Source organism: Varanus komodoensis, unplaced genomic scaffold (genome assembly GCF_004798865.1).
Source record: "Varanus komodoensis strain SLA01 unplaced genomic scaffold, ASM479886v1 scaffold9, whole genome shotgun sequence".
Lineage (NCBI taxonomy): Eukaryota > Metazoa > Chordata > Lepidosauria > Squamata > Varanidae > Varanus > Varanus komodoensis.
In genome coordinates, this window is record NW_025336598.1 from 6,648,410 (window position 1) to 6,659,788 (window position 11,379).

At 42.8% G+C, this 11,379-nt stretch overlaps 1 protein-coding gene across 4 annotated transcripts in view; it reads left to right on the forward strand.

Moving 5' to 3' along the window:
• Positions 1–10,248, forward strand: part of DOK7 (docking protein 7) — a 71,744-nt gene extending 61,496 nt beyond the window's left edge. For all 4 annotated transcript variants that reach the window (XM_044418488.1, XM_044418490.1, XM_044418491.1 and 1 more), the window contains one exon: positions 7,094–10,248. In XM_044418488.1, the coding sequence (XP_044274423.1) occupies positions 7,094–7,239 (146 nt within the window). In that variant the 3' untranslated portion in view covers positions 7,240–10,248. The remainder of the gene's footprint in view (positions 1–7,093) is intronic.
• The last annotated feature ends 1,131 nt before the right edge of the window (positions 10,249–11,379 follow it).

An 11,379-nucleotide genomic window follows, 5' to 3' on the forward strand; every position in this document is an offset into this window, starting at 1 on the left:
TGTTCAAGAAAAATACGAGGGGCATTCAATGTATTCTCGTTATCAGCATGAAGAAAAAGGAACAATAAATTGAAATAATTTTTATTTTTCAATGTAATCCCCCATAACTTCAATATACTTACTACATCTAGAAATTAACTTTTCAATTCCCTGTAAAAATACCCTTCCTCCTTGTCTAAAAAATGTGTGTTAATTGCCGCCTTGAGCTCTCCATCATCGGAAACTCGCTTTCCACAAAGATCTTTTTTTAAATCTGGGAATAGGTAGTAGTCACTGGAGACCAGGTCCAGGCTATGGGTGGGTGGTTTATTTCTTCGAAACCACGGTCTCGCACAGCAGCCTTCAAAACACGCGCCGTATAAACAGGTGCGTTGTCGTGAAGAAGCAACACACCTGCGGTCAGTTTTCCCTGCCTTTTTTCTTTAATTGCTTCTCTTATATTACGCAGAGTGGTTGTGTAAGATGCTGCATTTATGGTTTCACCTTTTTTCGTGTACTCGATCAATAAAATTCTAAAACACTGTGGCCATGATTTTTCCGGCCGATGGAGTGACTTTGAATTTCTTCGGAGGGTCAGCACCTTTTTTATGCCACTGCATGGACTCCTGTTTACTTTCAGGGTCATAGTGATGAACCCAAGTTTCATCTCCAGTAAAAATCCGGTCGAAAATACTTGATGGATCTTCACCACAGAGCTCTAAAAACTCCTGACAGCACTCGACTCACACTTGTTTCTGAGGCGCCATGAGCATTCATGGCACCCATTTTGCACAGACCTTTGAAAGGTTAAGATGGTCATGAAAAATAGTAAATATGGTACCAACGGATAGGTTTGTCATCTGTGCTAACATTTTTATTTTTATTCGGGCATCTTCCAAAACAAGTTTCTCCATTTTTTTCACATTTTCTTTCGTAGTGGCAGTAACCGGCCCGCCCGAGCAAGGGTTGTCTTCAATGCTTTCTCTGCCCCTTTTAAATTCACTTGACCACTTTTGAACAGTAGATAATAAGGGTGCAGAGTCCTGGTAAACGGCCACCATCTCTTCGTGAATGATTTTTTGACTTTTTCCTTGTTTTGTAAAGAACTTAATCACAGCACGGTGCTTGATTTTCTTCAACATTGTCGCGTCAGTCATTATGGTTGTCTTTCACTGAGGATTACTAGGGAACTAATGATCACATGTATTTGAAATTTTGCACATATACCATCAGATCGTGTCATTAGCTAATGAAATAATTAAATTACCCACATCAGTAGTAAATCAACCCGATACTGTTAATACATTGAATGCCCCTTGTAGAAAGGACAGAAAGGCAGCTGGAGTTGTACTATATGAAACAGACACACATATATGCACAGAAATACAAGAAGAGGAACTGAGTAGCCCCACTGAAAACATCTGGCTAAATTTAAAGGGAGCAAAAAATAAGAAATGCGTAGTTACTGGCATCTGTTACTGACCACCCAGTCAAAAAGAGAATTGGACTAGATGGAAAACCTATTTGGTGGATCAAAAATTGGCTGCTGAATTGGACACAGAGTGCTCATCAATGACACCTTCTCAGATTGGATGGAAATAACTTGTGGGGTGCCACAGGGTTCAGTCCTTGGCCCACTGCTCTTCAACATCTTTATTAATGATTTACCTGAGGAAGTACAAAGAAAGATAATCAAATTTTCAGACGACACAAAACTGGGTGAAATAACAAACACCCTGGAAGACAGAATGAAGATCTAGGGCAATCTTGATGAACTTGAACACTGGGCTGAAAGCAACAGAATGAAATTCAATAAGGACAAGTGCCAAGTCCTCCACCTAGGAAAAAGAAACCAAATGTATTGATACAAGATGAGGAATTTGTGGCTCAACAGAACTGGACAATGAAAAGATCTTGGAGTAATTGTGGACAATAGGCTGAACATGAGCCAACAATGCGAGGCAGCCGCCAAAAGGGCAAATGCTTTTTTGGGATGCATTAACAGAAGTATTACTTCCAAATAATGAGAAGTAGTACAGTGGTACCTTGGCTCACGAACTTAATCCATTCAAGGACTCTGGTTGTGACCCAAATTGGTCATGAGCCAAGTTAAATTTCCCCATAAGGTTCAATGTAAATAAGGTTAATCCATTCTGTAAATATTTTTTAAATCAGAAAAATGTGAAGCAAAGTGACAACAACAAAGATCGTGGCCATCTCCCCACCCCAAACACAAGCACCGGCATCTCCCCCCCCCCCCCCCCCCCCCAGCACGACCCAAATCACGCCTGTCATCCCTGCAGGCGCCCATCATCCCGGTGCACTGGGGGGTGCGGGGGAGAGATGGGCGTGATTGGGGGTGCACTGGGGGAGGGAGAGATGGGTGCAAACAGTGTGCTGGGGGTTGGGAGATGGCTGCGATCGCAGCTCCATTCATGCAGAGAAGGCATGTGTGATCAGAGGCACGCTGCTGCAGGAAAGACAGGCAGAATCTCAGCCATCTCTCCCGCAGCTCTGCTTTGCTGCTCCTGTCTTTCCTGCAGGAGTGCACCTCTAGGATTGTGGCCATCTCCCCACTTGGGGGGGGGGGGGAGATGGCCACGATCCCAGTTGCTTTCGTGCGGGGAAGACATGCATGATCAGAGGCGCACTGCTGCAAGAAAGACGGGAGCAGCAAAGCAGAGCGCGGAGGAGATGGCCAAGATTCCGCCTGTCTTTCCTGCAGGAGCGTGCCTCTGATCAGGCACGCTTTCCCTGCATGAAAGCAATTGGGATCATGGCCATCACCCCACTTGGGGGGGGGGGGGGGATGGCTGCGATCTTGGTCACCACCCAAAGCGGTGTTCTCGAACCAAGTCAAATTTTTTTCAGAAATTTTTGTTCATGAACCAAGACATTTGTGAGCCGAGGTACCACTGTAGTTCCTCTATACTCCGCACTAGTCAGACCTCACCTTGAATATTGTGTCCAGTTCTGAGCACCAAGATTTAAGAAAGATGCAGGTAAATTAGAAAGGTTCCAGCCTAGGGCAACAAAAATGATCCAGGGTTTGGAAACACTGCCCTATTAGGAGAGACTGAAAGAAGTGGGCATGTTCAGACTGAGGGGGGACATGATATTCCTGTATAAGTACCTCAAAGGTCAAGGGAAAGGTCAAGATCTCTTCTTGCTGATGCCCAGGGTGCAAGACACAGAATAATCAATTCAAGTTGTGACAACCCAGATTCAGCCTGGACATGAGGAAAACCTTCCTCACTGTCAGAGCAATACGACAGTGGAACCAGCTGCCTAGAGAGGTGGTGGGCTCTCCCACATTAGAGTCATTCAAGGCAAAACTGGACGGCCATCTGAGTGGGATGGTGTAACGTGGTGTCCTGGAACAGCAGTGGGTTGGACCCAATGGCCCTTCCAACTCATCTATGATTTTATGAAAATCTAGAATAGGTATAGGGGGACCAATCTGAATTAGGGCCATATCAGGAGATAAAGTTTAACACCCTCTTACAGTAGGTCCCTTTCTGGGTCAGGACCAACTCTAGAGTCAAAATAAAAACACAGAGCTGTTGTACATCAATTTAAAGGAATGTTATCTTGCCCCCTACTTTTAACTGCATAAGCACATGCTCTTTTCCTAAAGAAGGGCCTAGTCCAAAACTCCATGTTCAGAATACTAATTGTAACATTTACTTCCTTGTAACATTATGCACAAATCTGAAGAATGGGTACACAGATTCAGGGGAACTTGACTCCTGAAATATCCTCAAATATGATTTAAAGTTTAACCTCATTTTCCTCATGTATTTATTGAGGAAATAAAATATTAATATTTATCATTAATAATGGTGTATAATAATATTATATATGCCTCCCCAAGGTGACATAAAATAATAATTGTTGATCAGTCACAAAGTCATGCCTGACTCTTTGCAACCCCATGGACTTTTGCACTCTCCTCTTTCAACCGCATCAAGAGGCTCTTTCGTTCCTCTTCAATTTCTGCCATTAGAGTGGTATATCTGCATATCTGAGGTTGTTGATCTTTCTCCCAGAAATCTTAATTCTAGCTTGGGATTCATCTAGCCCAGCCTTTTGTATGATGTACTCTGCATATAAGTTAAATAGGCAGGGGGACAACGTACAGCCTTGCCATACTCCTTTCCCAAATTTGAACCAATCAGTGGTTCCATATCTAGTTCTCACTGTTGCTTCTTGACCCACATACAGATTTCTCAAGAGGCAAATAAGATGGTCTGGTACCCCCATCTTTTTAAGAACTTGCCACAATTTGTTGTGATCCACATAATTAAAGACTTTAGCATAATCAATGAAGCAAAAGTAGAATTTTTTCTGGAACTCCCTAGTTTTCTCCATGATCCAGTGTATGTTGTCAATTTGATCTCGAGTTCCTCTGCCTCTGCGAAACCCGCTTCTGGTAGTTCTCAGTTCACATACTGCTGGAGCCCAGCTTGTAGGATTTTGAGCATAACTTTAATAGTGGGTGAAATGAGTGCAATTGTACAGTGGTTTGAACATTCTTTGGCATTGCCCTTCTTTGGACTGGAATGTAAACTGACCTTTTTCCAGTCGCATGGCCACTGCTGAGTTTTCCAAATGTGCTGGCATATTGAGTGTAGCACTTTAACTGCATCGTCTTTTAGGATTTTGAATAGCTCACTGGAATACTTTCTCCTCCATTAGCTTTGTTGCTGCTCAGACTTCCTAAGGCCCATTTGACTTCACACTCCAGGATGCCTGGCTAGAGGTCAGTGATAACACCATTGTGGTTATCAGGGACATTATGATCTCTCCTGTATAGTTCTGTGTAATCTTGCCACCTCTACTTAATCTCATCTACCTCTGTTAGGTCTTGGCCATTTTGGTACTTTATCATGCTCATCTTTGCTTGAATGTGCCCTTCAGAACTCCAATTTTCTTGAAGAAAGCTCTAGTCTTTCCCATTCTATTGTTTTCTTCTATGTCTTTGCACTGTTCATTTAAGAAGAACTTCTTATCTCTTCAAGCTATTCTCTGGAATTCTGCATTCAGTTTGATGCATCTTTCCCTTTCTCCCTTGCCTTTCACTTCCCTTCTTTCCTCAGCTATTTATAAAGCCGCCTCAGCCAGCCATTTTACTTTCTTGCATTTCTTTTACTTTGGGATGGTTTTTGTTGCTGCTTCCTGTACAGTGTTGCAAACCTCTATCCATAGTTCTTCAGGCACTCTGTCTATCAGGTCTAATTTCTTAAATCTATTTGTCACCTCTACTGTATATTCATCAGGAATATGATTTAGGTCATACCTGAGTGGCCTAGTGCTTTGCCCTACTTTCTTCAATTTAAGCCTACATTTTGCAACCAGAAGCTCATGATCTGAGCCACAGTCAGCTCCTTGTCTAGTTTTTACTGACTGTATAGAGCTTCTCCATCTTTGGCTGCAGAGCACATAGTCAATCTGATTGATGTCCATGTGTAGAGTTGTCTCTTGTATTGTTGGAAAAGAGTGTTTGCCATGACCATCATATTCTCTTGACAAAATTCCACCCCCCTCTGCCCTGCTTCATTTTGTACTCCAAGGCCAAACTTGCCTGTTATTTTAGTCATCTTTTGACTTCCCATGATAAGGACATCATTTTTGGTGTGAGTTCTTGTAGGTGTTGCAGGCCTTCATAGAACCGGTCAACTTCAGCCTCTTCAGCACCAGTGGTTGGGGTATAGACTTGGACTACTGTGATGCTGAATGGTTTGCCTTGGATTTGAACTGAGATCATTCTGTCATTTTGGAGACTGTATCCCAGTACTGCTTTTCCTACTCTTTTATTGACTATGAAGGCGACTCCATTTCTTCTGAGGAATTCTTGCCCACTGTAGTATATACGATGGTCATCTGAATCAAATTCACCCATTCCTGTCCATTTTAGTTCACTGACTCCTAAGATGTCAGTGGTCAGTCTTGTCATCTCATGTTTGACTGTCCAACTTACCTTGATTCATGGATCTTACATTCCAGGTTCCTATGCAGTATTGTTCTTTACAGCATCAGACTTTCCTTTCACCACCAGATACATCCGCAACTGAGCCGCTTCATTCTTTCTGGCACTACGTGTACTAGCCCCTTACTCTTCCTCTGTAGCATACTGGACACCTTCTGACCTGAAGGGCTCATCTTCCGGCGTCATATCTTTTTGCCTTTGGTACTGTCCATGGGGTTTTCATGGCAAAGATACTGGAGTGGGTTGCCATTTCCTTCTCCAGTGGATCACGTTTTGTCAGAGTTCTCTGCTACGACCTGTCCATCTTGGGTGCCCCTGCACAGCATAGCTCATAGCTTCATTGCTATTCAAGCCCCTTCACCACAGCAAGGCAGTGCTCCATGAAGGGGATAATTAATAATAGAAACAAATTAAGTCTTTAAAAGCAAAACCAGAATAAAACAGTTATCAAATCAGCAACAGAGAGTGGGATGGAGAAGGAGGGGGAGAGAGAGCAAAATGTGGTCTGTGCACACAGCTGAGCAACTCTACGTATCTTGGAGTAGGGGATTAAGTGGTAGGGGAACTTGCCAGGAGTTATAGTGCATCCTTCCTTGTACTGTAGAGGGATGGTTTAGGAAAGACAAGAGATCCCAGTCTCCAGAAATGTTTCTCTTCCTCCCAGTATCACAATAAAATGTTTAGGCTTGGAGCTGCCAACCCTCTGGCACTATAGAGTTCAGGAGAGGAAGGCTTGGGAGGAAGAGGTGTTAGTGTCCTTTATCTGGAAATGTGTCCCATCCAGAGGGTTGAACAGCACTACAACAGAACAATAGTTCTTGCTCCAGGCAGCTCTCCTCCCAGCGAGAGGTGGGAAGGCACTACAGTATTGCTCTGCAGCTCTCGCTTGTAGAATTTTGAGCAACATAATCTGAACTATGGGTTTTATCTACATTTAAAGGAATTGTGCTTTGTTTTCCAGTACCAAAGGTCATAACTATTCTAAAACCAAGATCCAAAGCTGTGGGTATTAATGAAGGGGCTGTGTGACAATGCTGGATAGTGTTACATTATTACATAGTGAAGTTGCGTGAAAGTACGTGAAGAACTGGTAACACATACAAATGGCAATAATTTCATCCACAGGGAGTGAATCAACAAAGTATGCGCAGATTGACATTACAGCAACAGAGACAGCCCATAAAGTGGGGACACAACATGCACAGTTTCGAGAAGAACGCCTGCAAGAACTTGAACAGAAGAAGAAAAGCAGCCAAATGTCTTCTTTATAGGAAAAAAACGAATTAGCTATCTCCAATACAGTACTTTTCACTAAATGCTGCCATTTTTTTTTCAGATTTATACCAGATTCATTCCAATCTAATAATTTCCATTGGAAAGCTGGTAGCATGGTGTGTGTGTGTGTGTGTGTGTGTGTGTGTGAACACATTGCTTGTAAACATGTCCTGTAGATCATTTGTGTTGTAATTTTGTTAATATTTTGCCAAATCGGGTATCCTCTCTAAAAGATTTACAAATGGAGGCATTGAATTTAAAGCAATTTGAATATGTGATAATAAGGATGTAAATGTGGCTCTGTATACAAGAAGTCTATACAGTATGTATATGGACAAAATACTTGTTTTGTTAAGAGTTAAGGTGGCTTTTCATGTTATTTTTCAAGATGTCAAAGCTAGAATATCAGCAAATATTATGTTAGCATCAGAGTTTGTGGCTGGTGCTGCAAGATGGAAAATGGCTTGCACAACCCCAACTTTATTGCCAACTACTATTTGTTTACAGTCTATTTCTTATAAGCCATGGGTGGAAACCAAGCGTACTGCTCAGCTTGGAGAGCAGTTTTGATCCACCAGATGCCTCTGCTAATGCAGGAGGGGTGATTTTTGGCAATTCTCCCTTTTCCTGTGGCACATTCCACAGTGTTCTAGAGGGACCCCCATTCTCTGGGACAGATCTGGACAGAACACAGCAGTCTACAAAAATTGTCTCTTGCCTTTCCACAAGGAGAATTTATCTACCCAGGATGGTGGTGGTGGTGGTGGTTAAATTCATTTTTGTACTGCCCAATAGCCAAAGCTTTCTGGGTAGTGTACAACACTTCCTGGACCAGGATCACAATACAATAAGGTAACTTTATAAATGCAAAAATTAAAACCAATTGGACAGCTAAAACAATGTTTGATACAGAATAGACCTGAAATGTGTGCCCCTAATAAGTCATTAAATTACTTTATATGTCTTTAAATGCCTTGGCACAGAGGGTTGTCTTAAGATGGCAAAGGGATAGCAGAGTTGGCACAAAGCAAGCCTGTCTGGGAAAATTGTTCCAGAATCGGGGCTGCCACTTAGAAGCCATCCCTGTGCCTCCCTGAAGAAGGCTTCAGATGTTAATCATACACTCCACATAGATTTTGGTGGGGAGAGGTGCCACATCAAGTATTGTATTTCCAGGCCATGAAAGGCCTTATCATTTAAAACCTGTACCTTGAATAGGGTTCAAAAGATAGAGACAGCAAATGCAGGTAGGCCAGAATTCACATTACATGTTCAGAGCTTTTAGTCCCAGCTATTAATCTGGCTGTCATTTTTTACACAACCTGCAGCTTTTAAGCAGACTTCAAGGGCAGACCCGCATACAGTATATTGCAGTAAATCTTTCTTAGAGGATAGATTATTGAAACCAGACTATCTCTGTCCAGATAGAGGTGTAGTTAAGCCACCAGCCAAAGCTGGTAGAAGGCACTCAATGCCACTGAGGCCACCTGAGACTCATGTGACCCAGATGGCTCAAGGAGGACACCTGCTCCTCCAAGGGGAGTACAGAACCATCTGGAATGGGTTGAACTCTGTCCAGCTGGTCAGAAGAACCACCCACTCACAGCATCTCAGACTTGTTCAGATTGAGCTTCGGTCTGTTAGCCTTCATTCAGTCCACTGTCCAGTCCACCACCTCAGTCATGCACCATTTTAGCATATGCACAGCCCCACCTGATGGGGGTGAACAAGGAGAAGTAGAACGACATGGCATGATTGAAGTACATGGTTAGCATGTACTCTAAAATGCTGGATGACTCCACCCAGTGGTTACATGCAGATGTTGAATAGTAGGGGGATAAAATCATTCTCTGAGGAGCACTCAAAGATGCCGGAGAATACACAGGGTTGAGCAATATTTCCCAGGTACCATCTTCTGGAGCTGGTTATCCAAGTAGAAGCAGAAGCACTGCAATGCAGACCTTCCATTTCCAGTTCACACATTCACCCAAGAAGAATACCATGGTAAATGGCAGTGAAGGCTGCTGAGGATCCAGGAGTAGGGTCACAGCTCTCTCTCTTTCTAGCTGTCCTTGCATAGCTCATTATGTGTTAAAGAATGTACACATTACAGTGTAACAGTAAGATATTCCTGATCCTTTACCCGCTGCAGAAGGAGCATTGCTGCCAGTGTAGGCAACTGACCTGTCTGGCAGGTGGAGCAGTGTTTTGCCCCACTTCCTAGGCTCCCCCTACACTGTACCTTGGGTTTAGCTGTTGCCCAGAGCCTTGGTCTTGGCAACAGAGCAAGAAACCCAAGACAACAGCACTGACCTTTGGGTGGTGTCTTGGTTTTGTAGCTCACCAGATTATGTGGTAAACAAAATAATAATAAACTGAGAATACTGAAGTCAGCAAAACTACTCCAAGTAATGTGCTAAATATACCAGGCAAGGCATTGTACATAAATCAGCTGAATCTCTGGTTTACAGTAAAGACTGGACAAATCTATTATATCAGCTCAAATTGAATTTTATTTCTTTGGTGGAACCTTATGAAAAGCAACATGTCTGGCAATCTAATCTCTTGACAATATAGATGGTCAGTTACTTTTTTAAGGGTTTTTTTTTCTTTTTTCTTGTCTTTTCTTTTTTTACACAAAGCATTTTTCTACTAAAGCAATGCCCTGACCTTGTTTTGTTCATTTGTTTTGGAAGCAACTTGTAGCTCTGGATCTAACAGTACCATATTACAATGACTGGATGTTCATTCCAACTTTCCCTTTATCAAATCCAGCATGCTTTTTATAGTGTAGAGTCAGCTGAATATATTATTCTCGTCCACACTTGATGACCATGTCACTTTGTTTCTTTACCTCACAATGTATGTAGCTTTGGTTTGTTTTTACTGAATCGTGCAAGGGATAATTTATGCAGAATCAATGCTTCCTCTTGAAAATATGGATTTGCATTTGTATCTCCAAAGTTTCCCTCAAAATAGTGGCTAAAATAAACACGTAAAAGAATTATTATTACTCATTCAGCAATTATTTTATTATTTTGCCTATGACAATGGAACAATTAGCCAGGAGTCTACAATGTTAACGCACAGTAGAAGTTTAGCTGCCTACAAAGTGCTAGTTCCGTTCATGCTCATGCACATTATCCAGGGTGCACCTCAGGGGGTGAACTAGCTCCACACACATACAGGCCAGCTGCTGTCCAAGTTTTGTCAGCTTTTCCAGGCTTCTTCTGCCTCATCTCACATGCAGGCAGGTCCAGAACCGGCTTCTGCTTCTCCTCGCGAATGCAGCTAGCCTTTTTCCCACCAAAGTGGTACCCATCTAGCTACTCGCTTGCTTTTGAACTGCTGGGTGGGCAGAAACTGGAGGTGAATGATGATAGCTCACTTCGTCATGCAATGCAGGGCTCAAACCACTGGAGTATCTGCTGTTTCTAGTTGACACATCCACTGTCATTAAGCTTCTATGCCACCACACCTCCACTCAGCAATGTGTATAACTTTTTAGAAGAGTAAAGTCTCAAGAGCCAACTTTAACTGAAAAAACAGAGGTGGTGGGCATGATGGGAGAGTTGAGCCTGCCAAATTTGACTCAGACAGGTTCTCTCTCTCTCTCTCTCTCTCTCTCTCTCTCTCTCTCTCTCTCTCTCTCTGCTGTCAATCCAGCATCCTTTCCCCATCTGTACTATAGGCATGCTAACACTCATCTGGTTCCCCTTGAGCATTTGCCCTTGTAACCAGGCCCTCAGCTGCTACAAGGCCATTTATGATTCAAAACAGAAAATGTTTGTACAAAGAAGACTTGAAGCCTTCAAGAAAGTGACTTCAGTAGTAACACCCACCCCCACCCCTCCAGCAGCACAATCAAACTCTCCAGCACCAGGTCCATCTCCATCACCATTAGTTAATGTTAGGCTTACTGTTGCCTCATGGATATGAATAAAAACAGAATTTCAAGCTTTAAGACAACAGCAGGTGAGTAGAGAGAAATCATCTGGGCACCTCTGCTTCTGCCCTTCCCAGAAACTGTTTTGCTGTGGTTCTGCTTCATCCTTGAAGCCCTAGAAATGTACCCAGAAACATACTGGCTTGGGTATGCTGCGGAACAAAAAGCCGTGAACATTACGAGGAAGTGA